The sequence below is a fragment of the Corvus moneduloides genome, chromosome 15 (assembly GCF_009650955.1).
Source record: "Corvus moneduloides isolate bCorMon1 chromosome 15, bCorMon1.pri, whole genome shotgun sequence".
NCBI classification, from domain to species: Eukaryota; Metazoa; Chordata; class Aves; order Passeriformes; family Corvidae; genus Corvus; species Corvus moneduloides.
The window spans coordinates 16,553,726-16,571,961 of NC_045490.1; the positions used below are offsets into that span (position 1 = coordinate 16,553,726).

General features: G+C 53.1%; 2 protein-coding genes across 2 annotated transcripts in view; both read right to left on the bottom strand.

The window, feature by feature from the left end:
* PFDN1 (prefoldin subunit 1) overlaps positions 1 to 8,502 on the bottom strand; it is a 31,606-nt gene extending 23,104 nt beyond the window's left edge. Inside the window, exons 1-2 of the mRNA XM_032125100.1 lie at positions 8,422 to 8,502; positions 8,050 to 8,216 (exon numbers count right to left, since the gene is read on the bottom strand). Of these exons, the coding sequence (XP_031980991.1) occupies positions 8,050 to 8,216; positions 8,422 to 8,454 (200 nt within the window). The 5' untranslated portion in view covers positions 8,455 to 8,502. The remainder of the gene's footprint in view (positions 1 to 8,049; positions 8,217 to 8,421) is intronic.
* A 2,192-nt stretch (positions 8,503 to 10,694) lies between these two features.
* On the bottom strand, positions 10,695 to 17,161 carry HBEGF (heparin binding EGF like growth factor). Its single transcript, XM_032125280.1, has 6 exons — positions 17,048 to 17,161; positions 16,629 to 16,805; positions 14,516 to 14,693; positions 12,494 to 12,649; positions 12,286 to 12,378; positions 10,695 to 11,192 (listed from the first exon to the last, which is right to left on the bottom strand). Exons 1-5 carry the CDS (start codon positions 17,088 to 17,090, stop codon positions 12,306 to 12,308), a joined length of 627 nt encoding a protein of 208 aa, XP_031981171.1. The 5' UTR covers positions 17,091 to 17,161; the 3' UTR covers positions 10,695 to 11,192; positions 12,286 to 12,305.
* Positions 17,162 to 18,236: the final 1,075 nt, after the last annotated feature.

The window sequence follows — 18,236 nt, forward strand, 5'->3', positions numbered from 1 at the left end:
GGTTTTGTCTTCTAATTTTGTTTTCGTATAATTTGTTAGTATGCAGCAATGATGAGCTGGGGCTTTTTTAAGCCAAGGGAACTCAGATGACTACAACATGCCAACCAACACATGCACCTCAAATAGATTTTTTGCAGTCTGGGCTGTACCAGATTTGAAAATTGCAAGAAGCAGAAAACAGAAGCAATTTTTCCAATAATAGGAAGTCAAGATCCATTTCTAAAATCTGCTCTATTTTTAAGAATTCCCCACAAATTCCCATGAAAGAATGCTTAACCAAAAAAAAAGAACTAAAACTATACCACCACATGAATATGCACCAAGGAAAACATAAACAGGCAAACACTGGTGTAAGCACCCTGGTAAATCAATCCTAAAGACATTTCTATTTTAATTTTTTTCTTATTGATAAATATTCTGTGATCAGAAAGGTGAACTTTGCAGTAGCAAATGAAGTGACATGAAGATACTGCTATACTCTGACAGGCAAACTTATGCCCTTCTCAACAGCAGACCTTCCCTAAGAACCTGCACTGGAAAACTAAAAAAATCAGGATCCATCTTTTTTGAGAAGCAAATCCATCCACAGTTGCAAGAGGCGAAAAGAAAAAAAGGAAAAAGCTTTTTGCCTTTCCCAGGAGGAAACCTTTGAAATGCAAAGTGAGGAGGAAGACTCAGCTTGTGGATAAACACCAGTCTTGGCTTCTGCACATCCCAAATCCTGCTACAACAAAGCATCAAAGCACTACAGAAAACATCACAGCAGTGGACGAAAAGATTACACAGCCGAAAGAATTCAAGCATAACACTAATAGACAGATATTTCTGGACTCTGGGGTTAAATTAGCTAGCACTAAAACAACCACACTGCTGTGTCCTAATCAGCAAGAACAAACCTTTTAGAATCAGCATCTGTGGACCAAAAAAGGCTGGATGTTGTTTTTGAAAATTGTTTCTTCTCAGAAAGCCTGATTTTTTTTTCCCTAAATTGGCTGAAACATTCTGTTAATCCAGCAAATAGTTTTGGAGGAAACAAAGTAAGAATTCAAGACAGATGTTGTCTTGCATTTGGTTTAAGATTTGATGCAGCACTTTGGTTCTTGCATCTCCAAATTAAACTTGTGTAAAATGGAGTTCTCATGCCATGGGATTGGTTTTCTCATATTTAATTCAGTGTTTTAATGCAGGGATCATGAACGAGCCTCTCCTTCTTTCAGGCTTTGAACAGGTGACAAGGCCATGATGTTCAGACTTAGATTTCTCATTTGTTTTAAGGCTGCTCCACATAAAATTTGTATCTTGTGCTGACATTCACATCCCAGCTCAGAGACTGACTGGGCACCTCCATCTGACCGCTGTGGGCCCTGAATACCTTGTCACACCCTGCCCTGCTGGCTGCATATCCACTGACTCCACACCTGGAAGGGCATCTCCAAGCAAGACAGGAATACAACAAGGACTCTCCCAGTACTTCTTTGGGCCAGTGATCTGGCCATTCTTCTCTTCTGCAGGAAAGCCACATCCTCTGTGCTAAACCAGAGAAACAGCCCTGTATTCTGAAAGAAGTGCTCTAGCATTCAGTGCTTCTCCAGGGACTCTCACCCTTGATTCCAAAACTTCCTTCAGGAAGTGGGGAAAAAGATTCAAAATACAGTACTTTAAATCGACTAAATATTAAAATAAATGGAAGTTCCTTGCTGTTTCAGAATACCAGAGTGACATTTTAAGTGCTTGGAGAACGTCAGAAATCAGTCAGTCGTGTTCCATAATGGTTTTGCAAAGTCATTTGGCACAGCAAGTCACAAAAGCAGGAGCTGTGTAAGCTCCTCAGAACATTTAATACTTGTCTAGCATATATCCAAAGAGAACTCTGAGCCAGAGATGGGCTGTATCTGCAAGAGAGCTCAGCTTCCCCCTCTCTAGAGGCAGGGACAAAGCCAAGGTGTCTTACTACAGCCCTCAATCCACAGGAGCCCAACCTGCAAGTGCTGCCCTGAGAGTGCAGGCTTCCTGAAGGCTCTGGCATTTCCATGACAGCACATTGCCTGTGGCTCACAGCACATCGAACTCCCTCTTCTAGCAACAAAGGCAGCCTGCAGGAGCACTCAGTCTCCCTTCTGACCCTTACTCTTCTCAGTTTAGATTTCATCTCCGGTAAGTTTACTCAGGTAGCTCCTTCCTCTGTGTTGTCTAGGTAACAGGTAGGGAAAAAGTTAGGGATAAAGAAGAGAATGGAACAGACTCGTGTGAATGTCATAGTCCTAGTCCCAATAGCAAAATGTTCCTAAAGAGTTAAATGTCCCCAGGCAAGGGAGACAAGTAAGAGGAAAAGCTGTATTGCTAATCTTCTATCAGAACACCCACACAGTAGGTGGGGGACTATAACCAACAGGTTTACTTCCACTGGGGGTAAGTAAAAGACCTATTTTTATTTTAAATTAGCTATTATTTTTATTGTAAGACCCTTGTTTCTGCTGCTTATGCATTTCACAAATACTGACTTTCAGACACATCCAAGTTCTCTTGTCTAAAGCTGATTCTTTAAAGGAATGCAGCTGTTTCCTAGAATGGGGCAGATAGACATCTTGCACACAAGCCATGGAAATCTTTTCTTCTCTGACGTTTCAGTATTGCATGGAGAAATTATGTAGAGCAGCAGGGCAGAAGAGCTATAACTGGACCAAGATATCCAGGAGATTACAAATGAGCCCTGGGCAGCAGGAATAAGATCAAGAACTAAGCGGGGGCAGGGCAGCAGGGAAGGAATGTGTTTGGAAATCAAGTCAAGTTGGAAAAGGAGCCTGTGCCCAAGAGAACAAGCTCCCTTTCTGAGCTGGAACCAAATCCAGAAGTCCAGATTCCCAGTATCCCACTACTGCCAGCAGTAACCACAAAGTCCATGGATCAGCTCTGCTCCTCTCACACTCCTAATTAACCAGGAAGGGGATGACAACCAACTGCTGCCCCTTACCTCACAGACCAAGTCACAGGCAGCAGCACAGACGACTATTGCATCACCCCTGCGTGCATCATTCTCATTTTTGCATTCCATGACAGCTCTCTAAAAAGATCTTGCAAACTTTGACAGCCCCACTCACACCTAACAACACTGTGAAGATCATTGCTCAGGCTGCAACAAAAGTGAGTAGCTCAAAATCAGGAAAAACCTGCAATAAAAACCAACTGTGTGATGGAAAACCTTTTGGCTTCTGCCCACACAGCCTTTGGTTCCTCATGCACCAGCTCCCAACAGCTCGTTCAATGTGCAGCAGAAGCAGTGGTCAAGCAGCTGGACCCAAATTTTGTTTTCTTCACAGCTTAGTGCCTGACTGAACTTCTCCACACACCAGACACACTGTAGGAAATAAGTCCTCCCTTTTCCAATAGCTACATGGAGGAACTTCAAGTCTCTAAACCACATATTGACCAGAGGCTGCAAGCAACACGCTGGTCCCTGGGACTCATGTGGCACCTGTCAGCTCCTCGGCAGCCAGGCTCCAGCACCCAGCCCTCACCAAGCCATCCCCACGGAGATGGGCCATGGAGAGGCCGCTCGGATTTCACACACCAGCCTATAGTTAGTAACAGAACCATCAAGGTTAAGCCTTGGGTGTCTTTCAGCTCTTTGTGAAATTTTTGACATGTGAGCGGGAAGCACAGGGCAGCTGCCGTGTTCTGTGCTGGCAGAATCGAACACTTCACACACACAAACGGTGAAAATGCAGCTCCTGCAGCTGTACTGAGTGATGTGCAGCAGGGACTGCTGCCTCTGGGGGTTCAGGAAAGAGCTTACCGTGACTGACCATGCCTCATTTTCCAACAAAACCAAGAACCACAGTAAAAGCAAGAATGCATTTAAATCCAAGGAATCATCAAGAACATTTTATTCTCTCTCAGGTTTCACCTGCATATGGTTCAGCCACCAAAAATCTGAACCACTCCTTAAAAAAAAAATTTAAAAGTTCAAAATCATATTATTACAGCTGTCCCATAAAATACTGTAATGGCACAAAGTCATTTTATAGGGACAGCTGTGATAATATACTTGCATTAAATCTTGAGCCAAAAGTTGTGCTACAGTATTTGCTTGATTCTCACTTATATTTTCTCTTTTAGTGTTCTCCCATTTGCTGTACAAGTAAATTGATGATAAAGCAATATCAAACCAAAACTGACTGTCTATTTTGGCACAGCACGAAAAACTGCAGCACTCTCCTCACTGTGCCCCACGCCAAGTGCTAGACATTTTTCTTCTGTAAATAATGATCTTGCCCAGGTTATGGGCTAGAAGAATGTAAAGGGAAAGGTCTGAAATATTCAGACAGAATTCTGAAGCTTTAACTTTCAACATAGTTCTCAAAGCAACACGATGATATCAGTTCACAAATAGCTTAAGCAGAAGTCCAGCACAGTGGTAGTTGTCTCAGGCTACGTAACGGGCCTTTCAAAAGAGTATGAAGTAACAGAACTGAAATGTATTTGGCAAGATGCCACCACCCAGATGAGATCCCAGCCTCAAGGATATGTACAGTACACAGCAATTCATCAGTTCATACTATGTGGCACTGACATTTCTTGTGTCAAACCAAAAATAGCTTTAGCAAGAGTAAATTGAGCCCCACATGTGGAGCCCAGTAAGGCCTGAGCACGTTACACAAACTGCAGTATTTCCCAAAAAAAAAATAAAAAAACCAACCAAAAAAAAAACAAGTTAAGGAACAACAAATGAAAACCTTCACATTCATCAGCAGTGGAGGGAAAGCCTTCTGGGAAGGAAGGAGACTCAGCATAGTTGTTCAGAAAATAAAAACCACAAAACTGCTTTCCAAGTAGCGCACAAGGAAGTACCCAGCCAGGCAGGATGCAGCACGTCACCACAGCTCCTCAAGCCTTCAAATTCCACGAAGACCTGGAGTATCTTGTCCTACAGAAGGGTACGTGCTAGCCCACTGCATACAGCCCAAACCACCCAAGCTGGAGGAAGAACACAGAAACCCTATCAGAGGCCAGATTCCAAGTGGCAGCTTAGATGGGTTAGAGAAGAAAAAAAGGAAATTTAAATAAAAAAGTTAAGCACAGGAATAGAAGCATAAAACTTATTTCAAGAATTTAGTTATTCAAGCAGAAGAGCCCTGATAATCAGAGTAAACAGTGACACAAACCTCCACCTTTCCTGGGTAACTGAAACCCTTTAGAGCTCCACTATTTGCATGCTGGACTATGCAAATGAAATTAAGACATCACAAATATGCCTATGGTGGCCGAACTCACATGTCCATGAAGGACATCTCCTAGTCCACTTCATAGAACATGGCTTCTGTGTCCAGAAGAACCATAGTGACCACCTCCTTTGGTCTCCAGATGCCAGACTGCCCTTGGATTTTAAGTTCTGCTGAAGGGTTGCTTTGGCCTGCTTTGCTAAAAGCCCAAATTTCAGCTATAAATTCTCTGCTAGGGGCTGGAGTGGGCACCAGGAAGTTCCTCGTGTACTTGGTTCAAGCTCTCTGCACTAGAAAGTGACACAAGATCACACCAAGAGCATCAGTGCCAATTGGCAAGGCAGCTTCAGCCCCACAGCCAGGACAGGCAGAGCTCACAGAAATACCCTGTCAAGCTCAGGCAGGGAAAACGAAGGGAAAAAAAAGCATGAATGAGTAGCATTCAGAAGAAGAGCACTTTCTTAATCTGTATTTACATAGCGACTAATACAACAAAGACCATGAAGAGTTCAGCTTTTAAACAATATCACAATGCAAATATTTTCCTGCTGGCGCCTCTGCCATCCCTGAGGAGCCAGAGCTGCCAGCCAGGCCTCACACCTGTCTGGTCATGGAAAGGTAAGGAAGAGAGGACTCCAGAAGACTGGGGCTCCCGCAGCCCCTGCACACAGGAAGGGTAAATTGTTTAGGGCACCAAGAAGGCATGTGTCTTACTCCTAAGGAGGAGGCAGAAGCAGAAAAGCAGAACAATGCACTTCAAACCATGACAAAATAACATCTGCTCCCCACATCTGATTCACAGGCAGGATTATTGATAAAGACCGACACACTCACGTTTCTTAAGTACCTCGAGGGACTTCCCCAGTACAAAGGCACTCTGTACTTTTGGGTTTTAAAAAAGCTTTAGAAAAACATGTTGACTCCAGAATTATCTTTTACTCTTCATCTGTCTGCTCTGTGACAAACCCAAACAGAACAAAAAAGCCTTTTGAGACATCTCATGACTACTCCAAACACGAGTGTTTGCTACCCCTACAGCCTGCCCAGGTCAATCAGTCGCCTCTTGCAAGAAACCAGAATCTGTCTCCTTTTGAGGTACCAGTCACCAGCATCCCCACCAAATTCAGCATTTAAGGCACCTACTTGGAAAAGTTTATTTAGTGGGAACCAAGAAGGGAACTCTGCCACTCTGAACAGCTCCATTAGCCTGGGTACAACTCCCCTGAAAACTCTCAGGAAAAGGCAAAGTACACCCCATTCCTGGCTTCCCAGTCCTGCCATCTTCCTACAACTCAGTCTGGAAATTGCGTGGGCTCATGGATCAGGGCACTTGCAGTCTGACCTGGCTCACTGCTCAGTCCTGTGATCACCCACTTTGACACGAAGAAGGTGGGGTAAAAGGGTGGGGAAGAGGTCGATACTATCACCCCTTTTGGCAGCAGTCAGAGCAGATCCAGTATTTCACAAACCACATCCCGAGTTGAGCAGTCATCACTGTTACCCAACTCACATGAGACAAAATCCTATTTCTCAAACCAGAAACACAGAAATCTAATGTGATATTTGTCAAGCAAACACGTGTTTCAGATTTGAAACCTCTTTATATGCTGAAACCATTCTACTCAAAGATCACTTTATATGGTCTTCTATCAGAGGCTGCTGAAATCCCACCAAAGTGCATTCCAGAAATCCATCAGAACACCTCAGCTCTGGTTTAAGGTGTTTCTTTTGACAGCCATCCAACACACATAAGCACACCTTTAAGAGTGCACTGGGACTACCCATACAAGCTTTATGCTCGCTTCCAAGGGTTTGAAAAAAATCCAAACAATGACATTAGATCCATTCCCTGGAACGACACTGCAAAGGACATTTCTGTAGAACATCTGTGCCAGTAAAGCCCTGAGCACGGGAACTATGCACAGGGGGTTTTCAAGGAGTTGAACATAAACTACATTGGAACTGACTGATGCTGGGCAGATCTGTGAGGACCTTCTCACAAATGCCACTGCTCTGCTAGCTGGAATTACAAACTCCCCAGAGGTGCCAGAGGAGAGCAGTGAGGCCAGGAGCTGAGCCAGCAAGCAAAACCACACAAAGCCAATATAATTTGTAACAGCCCTTCTTCGAGGCAGCCAGTGCCTAACACCAAGAGCTGAAACCCAGTAAGCCTCACTGCATTCACAGGCAGATTGCTGAAATTAAAAATGAAAGACAATGAGAAAAAAGAAACAAATGAATTTGCTGAGAAAAAGCTGGTGTGCTCTTTGTGAAGGGGAGAGCCTCCTGCCCAGGGCAGCAGACTGGAGGCTTCACAGAGACTCAGGCTGGGGGTCTCAGAATCACAGAATCAATCAGGTTGTAAAACACCTCTGAGGTCACTGAGTGCAACCTATGACCGAACAGCACCTTGTCAACTACTCTTTCCTTAAACACCTCCAGGGATGGTGACTCCACTACCTCCCTGGGCAGCCCCTTCCAATCTTTAATCACCCTTTCTGTGAAGAAATTCTTCCTAATGTCCAACCTAAACCTCCCCTGATGCAGTTTATGACTATGTCCTCTCATCACTTGTTACCTGGGAGAAGAGCCTGACAACCACTTCGCTCCATTGTCCAGTCAGGGAGTTGCAGAAGGTCCCCCTCGAGCCTCCTTTTCTCCAGGCTGAGCGCCCACAGCCCCTTCAGCCAGTCTTTGTGCTCCAGACCCGTTCCCCAGCTCCGTTATCCTTCTCTGGACATGCTCCAGCCCCTCACTGTCCTTCCTGAATCGAGGGGCCCCTCTCCCGGCGCACAGAGCTGGGGTGTCCCCCGCTCCGGCCGATACTCACATCCGTCCCACGCCCTCGTACATGCGGGTCTCGTCCACCAGCATCATCACCTCCGTGTCGGTGAGGTGCGCGTGCTTCTTGGTCTTGGTGAGCTGCTCGATCTGCAGGTCGGCCAGTTTCACCTTCTGCTGCGTGTCCATCACCTTGGCCTGCAGCTCCGTGAAGGCCTGGCCGGGGAAGAACGCCGGGGTGAGGGGCGGCGGGGGCACAACCGGCCCAGGGCTGCGGGCACGAGGGGACCGGCCGGCAACGCCGGGACACGGAAGGGAACACAGGTGGGGATACACGGAGGGGGCAGGACATACAGTGGAAGGGTGGGACACAAGGAGAGAGCACACATGGAAGAGAAACACACGGGCGGGGGTCTCGTACCTTCTTGAGCTCCAGGTCCACGGGCGCCGCCATCTTGTCGGCGCAGGGCGCATGCGCGGGGGGCGGGGCGGAGCAGGGAGGGCCCCACCCGCGGGCGGGACGCGCGGGGGCCGCGGGTCGGTCCGGGCACCGACCGGAGTGGCGGCTCCGGTGGGACCGGCACCGACCGGAGTGGGGAACGGCCCCGGCACCGACCGGCCCTGAGGGCTCCCGTGGGACCGGCCCCGGCACCGACCGGCGTGGGGGCTCCGGTGGGACCGGCCCCGGCACCGACCGGAGTGGGGAACGGCCCCGGCACCGACCGGCCCTGAGGGCTCCCGTGGGACCGGCCCCGGCACCGACCGGCCCTGAGGGCTCCCGTGGGACCGGCACCGACCGGCCCTGGGGGCTCCTCACGGCAGGCCGCGCCCTGCGGTGCCCTCGCAGGGCCGGCTACAGCCGGTGGGGTTGTGGGGCCGTGACCACCCCCGTCGGGCCGGCCCCGCCTGGGTGTCCCCGGGCTGACGGCGCCGCGCGGGGTTGGGAGAAGGCCCGGAGACCCCGGAGAGGGAGAACCATCCGTGCCTTAGCTGGGAATTACAGAATGTTATGGATCTGGAAAGGACCTTAAAGATCATCTCATCCCACCTGCCCCTTGCCATGGGCAGGGACACCTTCCACTATCCCTGGTTGCTCCAAGCCCCATCCACCCTGGCCTTGGACATTCCCAGGGATGGGGCAGCTACAACTTCTCCAACCTGTTCTCGTCCCTCACCACCTTCACAATAAAGAATTTCTTCCATATATCTAAACCAAATTTTCCTTCTTTCAATCTGTGCCTATTACTCCTCGTCCTGTCACTACAGTTCCTGATGAAGAGTCCTTCTCTGGCTTCCTTGGAGGCCCCTTCAGACACTGAAAGGTTTCAATGAGTTCTCCACTCAACCTTTTCTTCTCCATCAGAACAGCCCCAGCTCTCCATCTGTCTTCATAGAGAAGATTCTCCACTCCTCTTACTAACTTTGTGGCTTCCTCTGAACTTGCTCCAACAGTTCCATGTCTTTCTTACGTTGGAGACACCAGAACTGAACATGTTAGAGGGGAAGAATCACCTTCGACCTGCTGGCCAGACCATAACTCTGTCACCCCCTCTCCCCTTGGCCGCAGCTGTGTCCATCAGCCCCATCACAGGAAGCACTGGAAAGCTCAGGTATTGCTGTGTTCCCCCTTCCCATAGCCCAGGCTTTGCCACCACAAAGCTCGCCAGCTGCACAACCATGATGACCCCCCACACTTGCCTCCTATGCAAGCTTTATGCTCACTGACAGAGGAGTTTATTTCATACTTTATCAGAGCTCAAGTTTGGGCAAATTAGGCCAAAAAAGCTCTGCAGATTCCTTACTACCTGGCTTTCGTGCACAGTGTAGAAGCTGGTGTGGAAAGCAGCTTTTCAGCTCTCCCCTTTGCTAACTGGAGTTTACAGATGCTGAGGGCAGGGGAGAGCAGGTTTCTCTCTGCCTCAAGGCTCTCTGCCAGAGCCAGCAACTCCCCCGAACTCACTTCCCCCAGGGGAGAGGAAGGAACTGATTAAGAGGTTATTTCTACTGCAAAAAAGGAATCATTCCTGACCCACTGTATGAAGTGATACTTGCTGGAATTACCTCAGCTCCAGGAACCTGCAATCACCCCAAGAACAGCTGGGATTCCTTTCAAGAAAGGTGGGAGTCTACCTCTGGAAATTTTTTTTTGCCAAATCATAGAACCATCGTAAGATTATTTGGGTGGAAGGGACCTTTAAGACAATCCAGTCCACCTTCCAGGAGACCAGGTTGCTCAAAGCCAGATTCAGTCTGCCCTTGAACACCTCCAGGCATGGGGCAGCCACAGCTTCTCTGGGCCATATGTTCCAGTGTCTAAATTGCAAATGCTGGCTTAAAACCAGGGACCATTCCCATTTGAATGGATCAGTGGCCAGAGTGGCTTTATTCATACCAGAAGCAGCTTTGCTTGGTGAGCAGACCCACAAACATGACACCCCTCCCAAGCATCGGCTGGCAAAGATGAAGAAAATCTCCAAAACAATCCCCATGGGGCCAAGCCGGGATGGATCCTGCCCCCAACCCCTTACACCACACTGCTCCCCAAGGATGGCACAAGCTGATCCAGCAGCCCTGACCGCACACTCAGGGTCTCTGCTGCTGACGGCAGTACCCCACCAGCATGGAATTGGTGCTGAATGCAGCCTTCAGAGTTCCGACTCCTTTCCACCTCCATGATTAAATTAACAACCCAAGTGTTTGTTACAAAGTGTTATTTATTAGAATATTGCATTGCACTTAAAAAATAAGGGAGGTCTGACCCTGTCATCTTGACCTACATGAAGGATGCAGGGTCAGACCTACAATAAATATAAATACTATGTACAGTTTATCTAAAATAAATATATAATTTAAAATGAAAAATATCTTGTTAAATAGCTGTTACCCTCCCCCCCTCCTGCGGCGAAGGAAGCCCCGAGCCCGGTCTCCTCCCTTTCACAGCTTGTTCCTCGGCACACACTGCAGTGGACGGAGAGCCGCCGGAGAGGCCCTGTGCCCCCGGTCAGCACCGCTCCCGAGCCCGCTCCGTGCCGGAGATGCCCACGGAGCTCCCGCGCTGCCGCCGCTGCCCGACCGGCCCCTCCGCGGGTGCCGTCCTGGTGCTCCGGCGAGCCCCCAGCGTGCCGCAGCCCCGTGCCGCTGGCGCCGCGGTCTCGCCTCTTCCAGGAGGTAGAAGTGCATTAGTGCCGACCCCTGCAAGAGAGAGGCGGGAGAGTCACACCACGATCCTGGGCTGCTCTTCTGCCACAGAGCAATCCCTGCACGGTGGGACAGAGGTGCCGTCTCACCCAGCCCGGCGGGAGAACCTCGTGCCCACCCAAGCCCCAGCGGCCACTCACCGCCTCTCGGGGCTGGACCCGGGAGGATGGGAGCCAAAATACCCCACCATGCTTCCCTTCCAGGGACCACAGCACTTTTTCCCCCGGACACATCCACCCCCGTAGTGCCCAGGGTAAAGGGGACAGTGAAGAAAGTGTTGTGCCAAGTTTCCTTCCCAAAAATTCAGCTCCTATGAACAGCTAAAATTCCCACCCCCAGCACTATGACGAACATGACAGAAATTCTCCAAAGACATTACTTCATCTTCACAAAGAACAATGACTTTTTTTTTTTGAAGAAGAGAAGTAACTGTAATATGCTGGACCACATCTAACGTCAGGATTTAGATCAGACCAGAGGAAGTCTGATATCTTTTCAGCACCCAGCCCCGCAGCCACCCCTAGGACAGAGCACACACCCCTACCCAGCCAGAGGAATATGGCATGGGCTGGCAGCAAGATTCCCCTGTGCCAAGCTGATAGGCACTGCTCTGGTGCAAGTAATAAGCAGAGTGGGAATGACAAGGAAAGGGGCTTTTTACACATATATATAAATAGAGGCAATATCTAAGGAGGGGAAGTGACTCAGAGGGTCAGAGAGGGAGCAAAACAAGTGGGAAAAAAACCTAAACAAAACAGACGCAGCTTCCCTACTATCAAACATGCCCAAAGCATGGAACACCAGCACAGAGCAGGGACTTGGGGTTAGAAAGAAGGAGGTAGGAGTGATAGCGGTGTCAGAGGGACAGGGATTTCAGCAGGAAGGGGAGAAAAGAGGGCTGGAGCTCCACAGTGCAGCCCAGGCTCTCCGGCCAAATCCAGCCAGCTGCTTCTCCAGGCTCAAGCTGCCTTCAGCTCCTGCCTAGCTCTGGCACAGGATCCACACAGCAGTCCCAGCCAGCAAGAACAGCAGAGCCCTCGGATGTCCACCAGCCCCACTGCTGCCCCGTGCCCAGCCAGGGGCTCACCTCGCCAGCACCTGGCATCCTCAGTGATTCACAGTGATGCCCAGCTTGATTTTCTCTTCGTTTTCTACATCGTAGCCACCCCTCTTGTGACACCTGTGAGGCCAAGCAAAGGGATGCTCAGGGCATGGAGAAGTCCCTGCCACCCTCTCCTCTTGCACATGGTGTTCCCCGGGACACAGATCTGAGAGCTCAGTCCCATCCCACTCACCTGAGCATCAGCAGGGCTGCGATGATGACAAGACACAGGGAGGACAGGACAACAGCAACGACAGCCAGGGCTGTGGTGTGGTCGTACGCACTGGGTGGGTGCTCCACTGGCAGCAAGAGGCCGTGGCAGCGCTCTCCATGATACCCTGGCTGGCATCTGGGCAAGAAGAAAAGTCATAAAGGTCAGTGATGAGCAAGGACAGGAGGTCTTCGTGTCCCCCACACCCCATTGGAAGGCGATGCCTGTGTGCTCAGCCTCAGCCAGCAGACTGCTTGCTCCCCTTGGTCCCCATGCTGGGAGGTCTGGTGTCACCATCATCTCTATTGTACTGGTAAATTAAGCTTCTCCTGCACCAAGTGAAGACTCCCAGAAAGGTTGAGCTCTCCCCCAGTAGAAGGCACTGAGGTCGGTGCTCTTCCCAGCCACCCCAGGCAGACACAGGTTGGCCAGACCACCTCTGGAAGTGGCAAGAGAGCAGTGAGGCAGCTGGCCCAGCATTTCCCATGGAGCAGGATGTCCCTGCACACCCTGCCAGCTGAGAGGTGTCCCATCCCTGGAGACTTGGGAGGTTGCTCATGTAACAGAAATAACGCTCCACACAGGCTGAGAGGCTTCCAGCCCTCCCTGAGCCACATCACACTGATGCAACCAGATATATATATCCCTCTATATCCAGCACCACTGACCCTCAGGCTGATCTCCAAGCCACACTCAGCCCAACCCTCCTCCTGGGCTCACAATGCCACATGCCAGCATCACCTCCCAGACACAGCAGCAAGGCTGGGCACATGGCAAAGGTGCAGGACCCACTCCAACAGCATCCTCATTCCACCCTGTGCCCCAGGAAGCAACACTCCAGGAGACCCTGTGACAGAGGCACAGCCAGCCACCAAGAGCAGCCACAACCGAGTGACATCAGTGACCATGAGGCTTCTTTATCAGCGGAGACTGGGGAAGCTGGCCACTGTTACTAAAAGGCAGCTCCCAAAACCCTGCTGCTTGCCTGTGTCCCAGGTTCACTCCCAGCCCCAGGGATCTGCTCAGGGGACACCTGGCTGTCCCAGTCCTAAGCAAGGGTGTTGCAACCCACATTGTGCTGGGTCACTAACCCAAACCGAGCCTGCAAAGATCTCCCCTCACTGGCAGTCCTGAGTCCCCCATGCAAGGGCCCAACTTCATGACAGCTTCCACAGGGAGAAACTAGGCGGTTAGAGGAGCTCTGTGGAGCTTGATCCCTGCGGACTGCAGATCCTGTGGGCACCATAAGCCAGGGAGCTATTATCTTCCCTAGGCTCAAGGCTGGGTGGCTTAGAGGATTGATAGTGAAGAACAAAGCCTCTTACATATCTGCCAGCTCAAGTCCTGCCCACGTCAGCGGGGATCAAATATGCACCCCGGGGTATTTCCCGCAGTAGCAGTGCTGCATCCAGGTGCCCCAGCAGCAGGCAAACACTTTCTCCTCCACTTGCCTCATCTAGTCCCTGCTTGCTCTGCATCCTGAGGGGTGGGCAAGGAGGGGTACACAGCCCTGTCTTTCATCAGGCCAAAAGGACAGCTCAGGCATGGCTTTGGTAGCCTGTCCCCAAAGGTGCTGCCTCCCCTCTGCTTTGCTGGTAGCATGGCAGAGATGCTCCTCCCACCTGCACTGATGCACCCTGACAGATGCAGGAGCCCCGAGATCTCAGAGTGGGGTATATACAGGATGAGCTTTGCCACATCAGACCTGCAGAAGCCCTCAGCTGCCAGACCCCAGCCCTACACACCATTCTGCAGCCCCCAGCACAGCAGCTCGGCCAGAGCTCATCGTGCTGGCAGGGAATGCTGGCTCCAAGGCCGTAACAGGTTTTGGGGGAAGGGTGGACATTTCTCAAGAAGTACAAGGAAGAGGCCAAGTCAGAGTTGTCCCTGCTCGGAGAGGGAACAAGCACTAAAAATATCTCTGCTTTTCCTCTGCCCAGCCTGGAGAATTGAAGGAACCGTGACTAAGGCTCCCCCCCGCACAGGCACACGCCAGCAACTCACATGCAAGAGGGAGCTCCCAGCTCTCGGATGTACTTGCACTCGCCGTGAATACAGAAATCCTTGTACTTCCGCAGGCACGGGTCTCTCTTCTTCCCCAGGCCTTTGCCTTTTCTTCTTTTATTGCCGTTCCCTTTCTTCTTGGGAGTAACGAGGCCTTGAGGCTTTGACAGGAAGGCAACTGGAAAACAATTTGGGAAGGAGAGAACAGCAGTCAGATCAGCTCCACATGCCAACCAAAGGGAAGACAGAGCCACATCCCAGGGCTGCCACAACTGCTCAGCCGTGGCTCCCACAGCCCTTTGTGCTGGGAGCTGCCCCCGAGCCTGGGGTGGGGGGGCATTTTTTTCAGCTCCTCACAAATATCATGGCCTTTCCGATTCATAAGAACAATTCTCAAGGAAAGAAAGGAGTCGGGCAGGGGGAACAGAGCTTTATACATCTCAAATGCTGCTATTATATGCACCAGTTTCCACTGAATACAGAACATTGCTAATTGCCCCTTTATCTGGCCTTTATTTCCCTGACAAGCGCAGGCTTTTCTAAGACCCTATTCATGACTCTGATGGACTCTCCTTCCCGTGGGCACAAGGATGCCTTGCTCACCCCAGGGCAGGATTAAAAGAGCAAGCCTGCCTTAAGTTTTGGTTTTGCAGAGCCAAGGAGATGGTGAGGGCATCGTTCCCGTGAATTACAACGGTATGTTTTAATTGTGGTGCAATAACCAGCGGCTTTTGGTGCCAGGCCAATCCCCTGCTGGGTTGGTGGAAGCTGGAGCACCAAGCTCCTCACTCAGACACAGCCCAACACCAGCAACGGTACTGGAATGGTTTTTAAGATGAGCAGATGCCAAAAAAATCAGTCCCCAGCTTGATCTCACTAGGTGCTGAGGAGTTGGAGAGCACTCACTGCTCCAAGGGGGATTTTTTAGCCCCCCCGAGCTACGGCACTCAGGAGCTCCAGTGAACTAAGCCCTGGGCTGCTCGGGGAGGAGAGTGCAGCAGAGTCCAACCTGGCAAGCTGTAACCTGCCCAGTTCCTTCCCAGCCATTTCCTGACATAACCAGCGCCTCTCATGCCGGCACACACCGGTTGCACACCTAGCAAAGTTATTTCGACATCCTCCACACTGCGCTGCACGCTCCACACTGGAGAAAACCGATACTCCAGGAAACTCTGTGGCTTGAAGAAACCCCCAGATGAGGCTGACAGCAGAGGCTGTTCCGTCCCCTGCGTCCCTTGCCCTGCGGGTTATCTCCCAGCCATAGCCAGCCGACACACGCTGCTGCTTTTCCCGAGGGCTGAGTCCCCCCGGCGCGAGTGGCTCAGCCCGGTTTTGCCAGCTTTTTGTCACAGTCTGCTGGCACAGCCAGAAAGCAAAGAAAAACACGGGAAAATGGGAGGGCGAGCTGCGCGGGGCAGAGCACGCTCCTGGTGCCAGGTACTGCCCTCGGCACGCCGCGTGTTCGAGGCACAGGTACATACCACCCCCTCAGCCCGCGATGGGCCCCCGTCCAACCCCCATGAGAGTCCCCGGGACACTCTCTGGTGCCAGCCCGGGGCAAGGAGCCCGGTGTGGGTGCTCGGGAGCCCCAGAGAGCGGCAGTGCCCCCACCGCCCCCGTGGCGGGGCCGCCGGCTGACGAGCCCTGCCGCGGAATGAGGAGCAGCCGCGCGTGGGCGGCGGTGACTCACGGCGGTCCCCGCGCCACGGCCACCGCCGGGAGGGCAGCGCGGCTGCCCGGACACGGCAACCCCGCCACGAGGGGCTCTGCCTCCTGCCGGCCAAGCAGCTGAGGCCCGGGACCCCCTGGAACCCGCCCTGCCGGGGACTTCAGAAACACGGACAGCCCCTGGCAGGAGCTCCACTGCTCCGTGCTGGTGCCCCACGGGCGAGTCCCACTCGGGTCTGCTGCCGCCGGGGCTCGGTACCTGGGGACTGCTCCCACCCACCACCGCAAGTCCCTCCGAGGCGGAGCCGGAGCTGCTGCTGGGGCACCCGCGGGACTGAGGCGAGCTCAGCCCGGCGCCTTCGCGACCTCTCCAGCTCCAGCTGCCCCCAGCCCAGCCCGTCCCGCGACCCCGGCCCCGCCCTGGGACCCCTTATCCCGTCCATACCTCTCGGCAGCTCGCTGAAGTCGTTCCCCGAGGCCGCTCCGCCGCCCTCCTTCTCCGGGCTGCCGCCGAGCAGCGGGGCTGTGGCCGGGACCGGCACCCCGCCGCCGCCGCCCTTGTGCAGCACCTCGTTGTGCAGTTCGTCCCGGCGCAGCCCGCCCGCCGCCGCCGCCGAGCACACTGCGGAGAGAGCGGTCAGGAGCGGGGGCTGACACTGCCCTACCCAGGACCCCCCCACGCGGGACAGGGGTCAACCTTCCCGTCCACCCATACCCAGGAGCAGGACCGCGTTGCCCGCGCCCGGGACCGACCATGCCCGCATTGCCCAAGACCATTCCCCCCACATGTTCGGGACCCTCCAGTCGAGCACGGCGCTGGGATGCGTTACCCGCAGCCGGGACCCTCCCCACGCCAGCCCGTACCTGCCGCCAGCAGCGCTTGGATCAGCACCGCCCGCCCGTCCATGACCCGCGGGCACACACGTCCAGCCACTGCCGTGCTCCGCTCGGTCCCGCGGCAGTGCCCGTTCTCCGGCAGGGCGGCCCCGCCGCGGGTAGAAAGCTGCGGGCGGCGGGGCGGGGCGGGGAGGGGCTGAGCGACCGCCCCGCCCCCGGGAGGGTTTCCCCGCCGCCCCGGGGCCGTCCCGCCGGCCGAGACCGGGACCAGGGTCGGGGACCGTGACCTGGGGCCGGTGGGTTCTCCGCGCTCAGAGGGTGGGCCAGGGACTCAACAGCCACCGCCGCCCCGGTGCCGCTGCGGGATGCGCTGGGCGGTGAGAGCCTGAGAAGAAAAGGGTCTCTGCAGGGTGCAGAGGGCAGGAGACGGCCTGGGGAAAGTGTGGCCCCAGCCAGGGTGAGAAGAGGGGGATCCCGATGGTCCCCGTGGCCCCAGGCACCGGCTGGCAGGTGCCCGAGGTGGCCCGAGGGTGCTGGGGGAGTGGGTGCACCTCGCAAGAGGAGCATCAGGTGAGAGGCAGGACCTCAGGAGTGAGGGCTGCACCTCTTCCTGGCCCTGGGGATGGGATGACCCTCAGAAAGGGGGCAGACTGCCACCCATGTGCCACTGCATCAGCGGTGGGACAGGGAGGTGGTGGCAGTCTGAGATGGCAGCAGAGACCCTTTCTGTCCCCAAGTCCCCCTTTGGGCCCCTATTGAGGTCCCTATGTGATTGGGTGACAGCCTCGTCTCACAATAACCGCCCCAGCCAGCCACCGTCCTTGTCCCTGTCTCAGCCTGCTGTGTTTGGGTACTGCCAGAGCTTCCCCATCCCCTTCACCATGCTGGCAACCGTGTGCTGTGTTTGGCCCCATCCTCAGCACAGGTGACAGCGCAAGAAATGTCACTGACGCCAGCGGTGGGCGAGTGCAGGGTCCTGCCCCAGCTCCCCTTTGGGCCAGCAGAGGCTCCTGGCTGGTTCCTCGAGGTCCCGAGCTCCCAGCCCCTGGCCGGTTTGGGCTCAGCTAGTCGTGAGCAAATATTCCTGCCATTGTTGTTGCTGTCTCCAAGGAATATCACTGGATCTGGCACCCTCCCCCCCCCCCCCCCCCCCATCCTGCTCACGCCCTCCTTCTTGCTCAGACTTGACTTTTGCAATTGTTTACTGGTTGTTTTT

Coding starts and splice junctions, on each gene's coding strand:
- HBEGF (XM_032125280.1), bottom strand. CDS start 17,090: ATGGACGGGCGGGCGGTGCTGATCCAAGCGCTGCTGGCGGCAG. Junction 16,806..17,047: donor CCAAGCGCTGCTGGCGGCAG/GTACGGGCTGGC, acceptor CTCTCTCCGCAG/TGTGCTCGGCGGCGGCGGCG. Junction 12,379..12,493: donor GCAGCCCTGCTGATGCTCAG/GTGAGTGGGATG, acceptor TTGGCCTCACAG/GTGTCACAAGAGGGGTGGCT.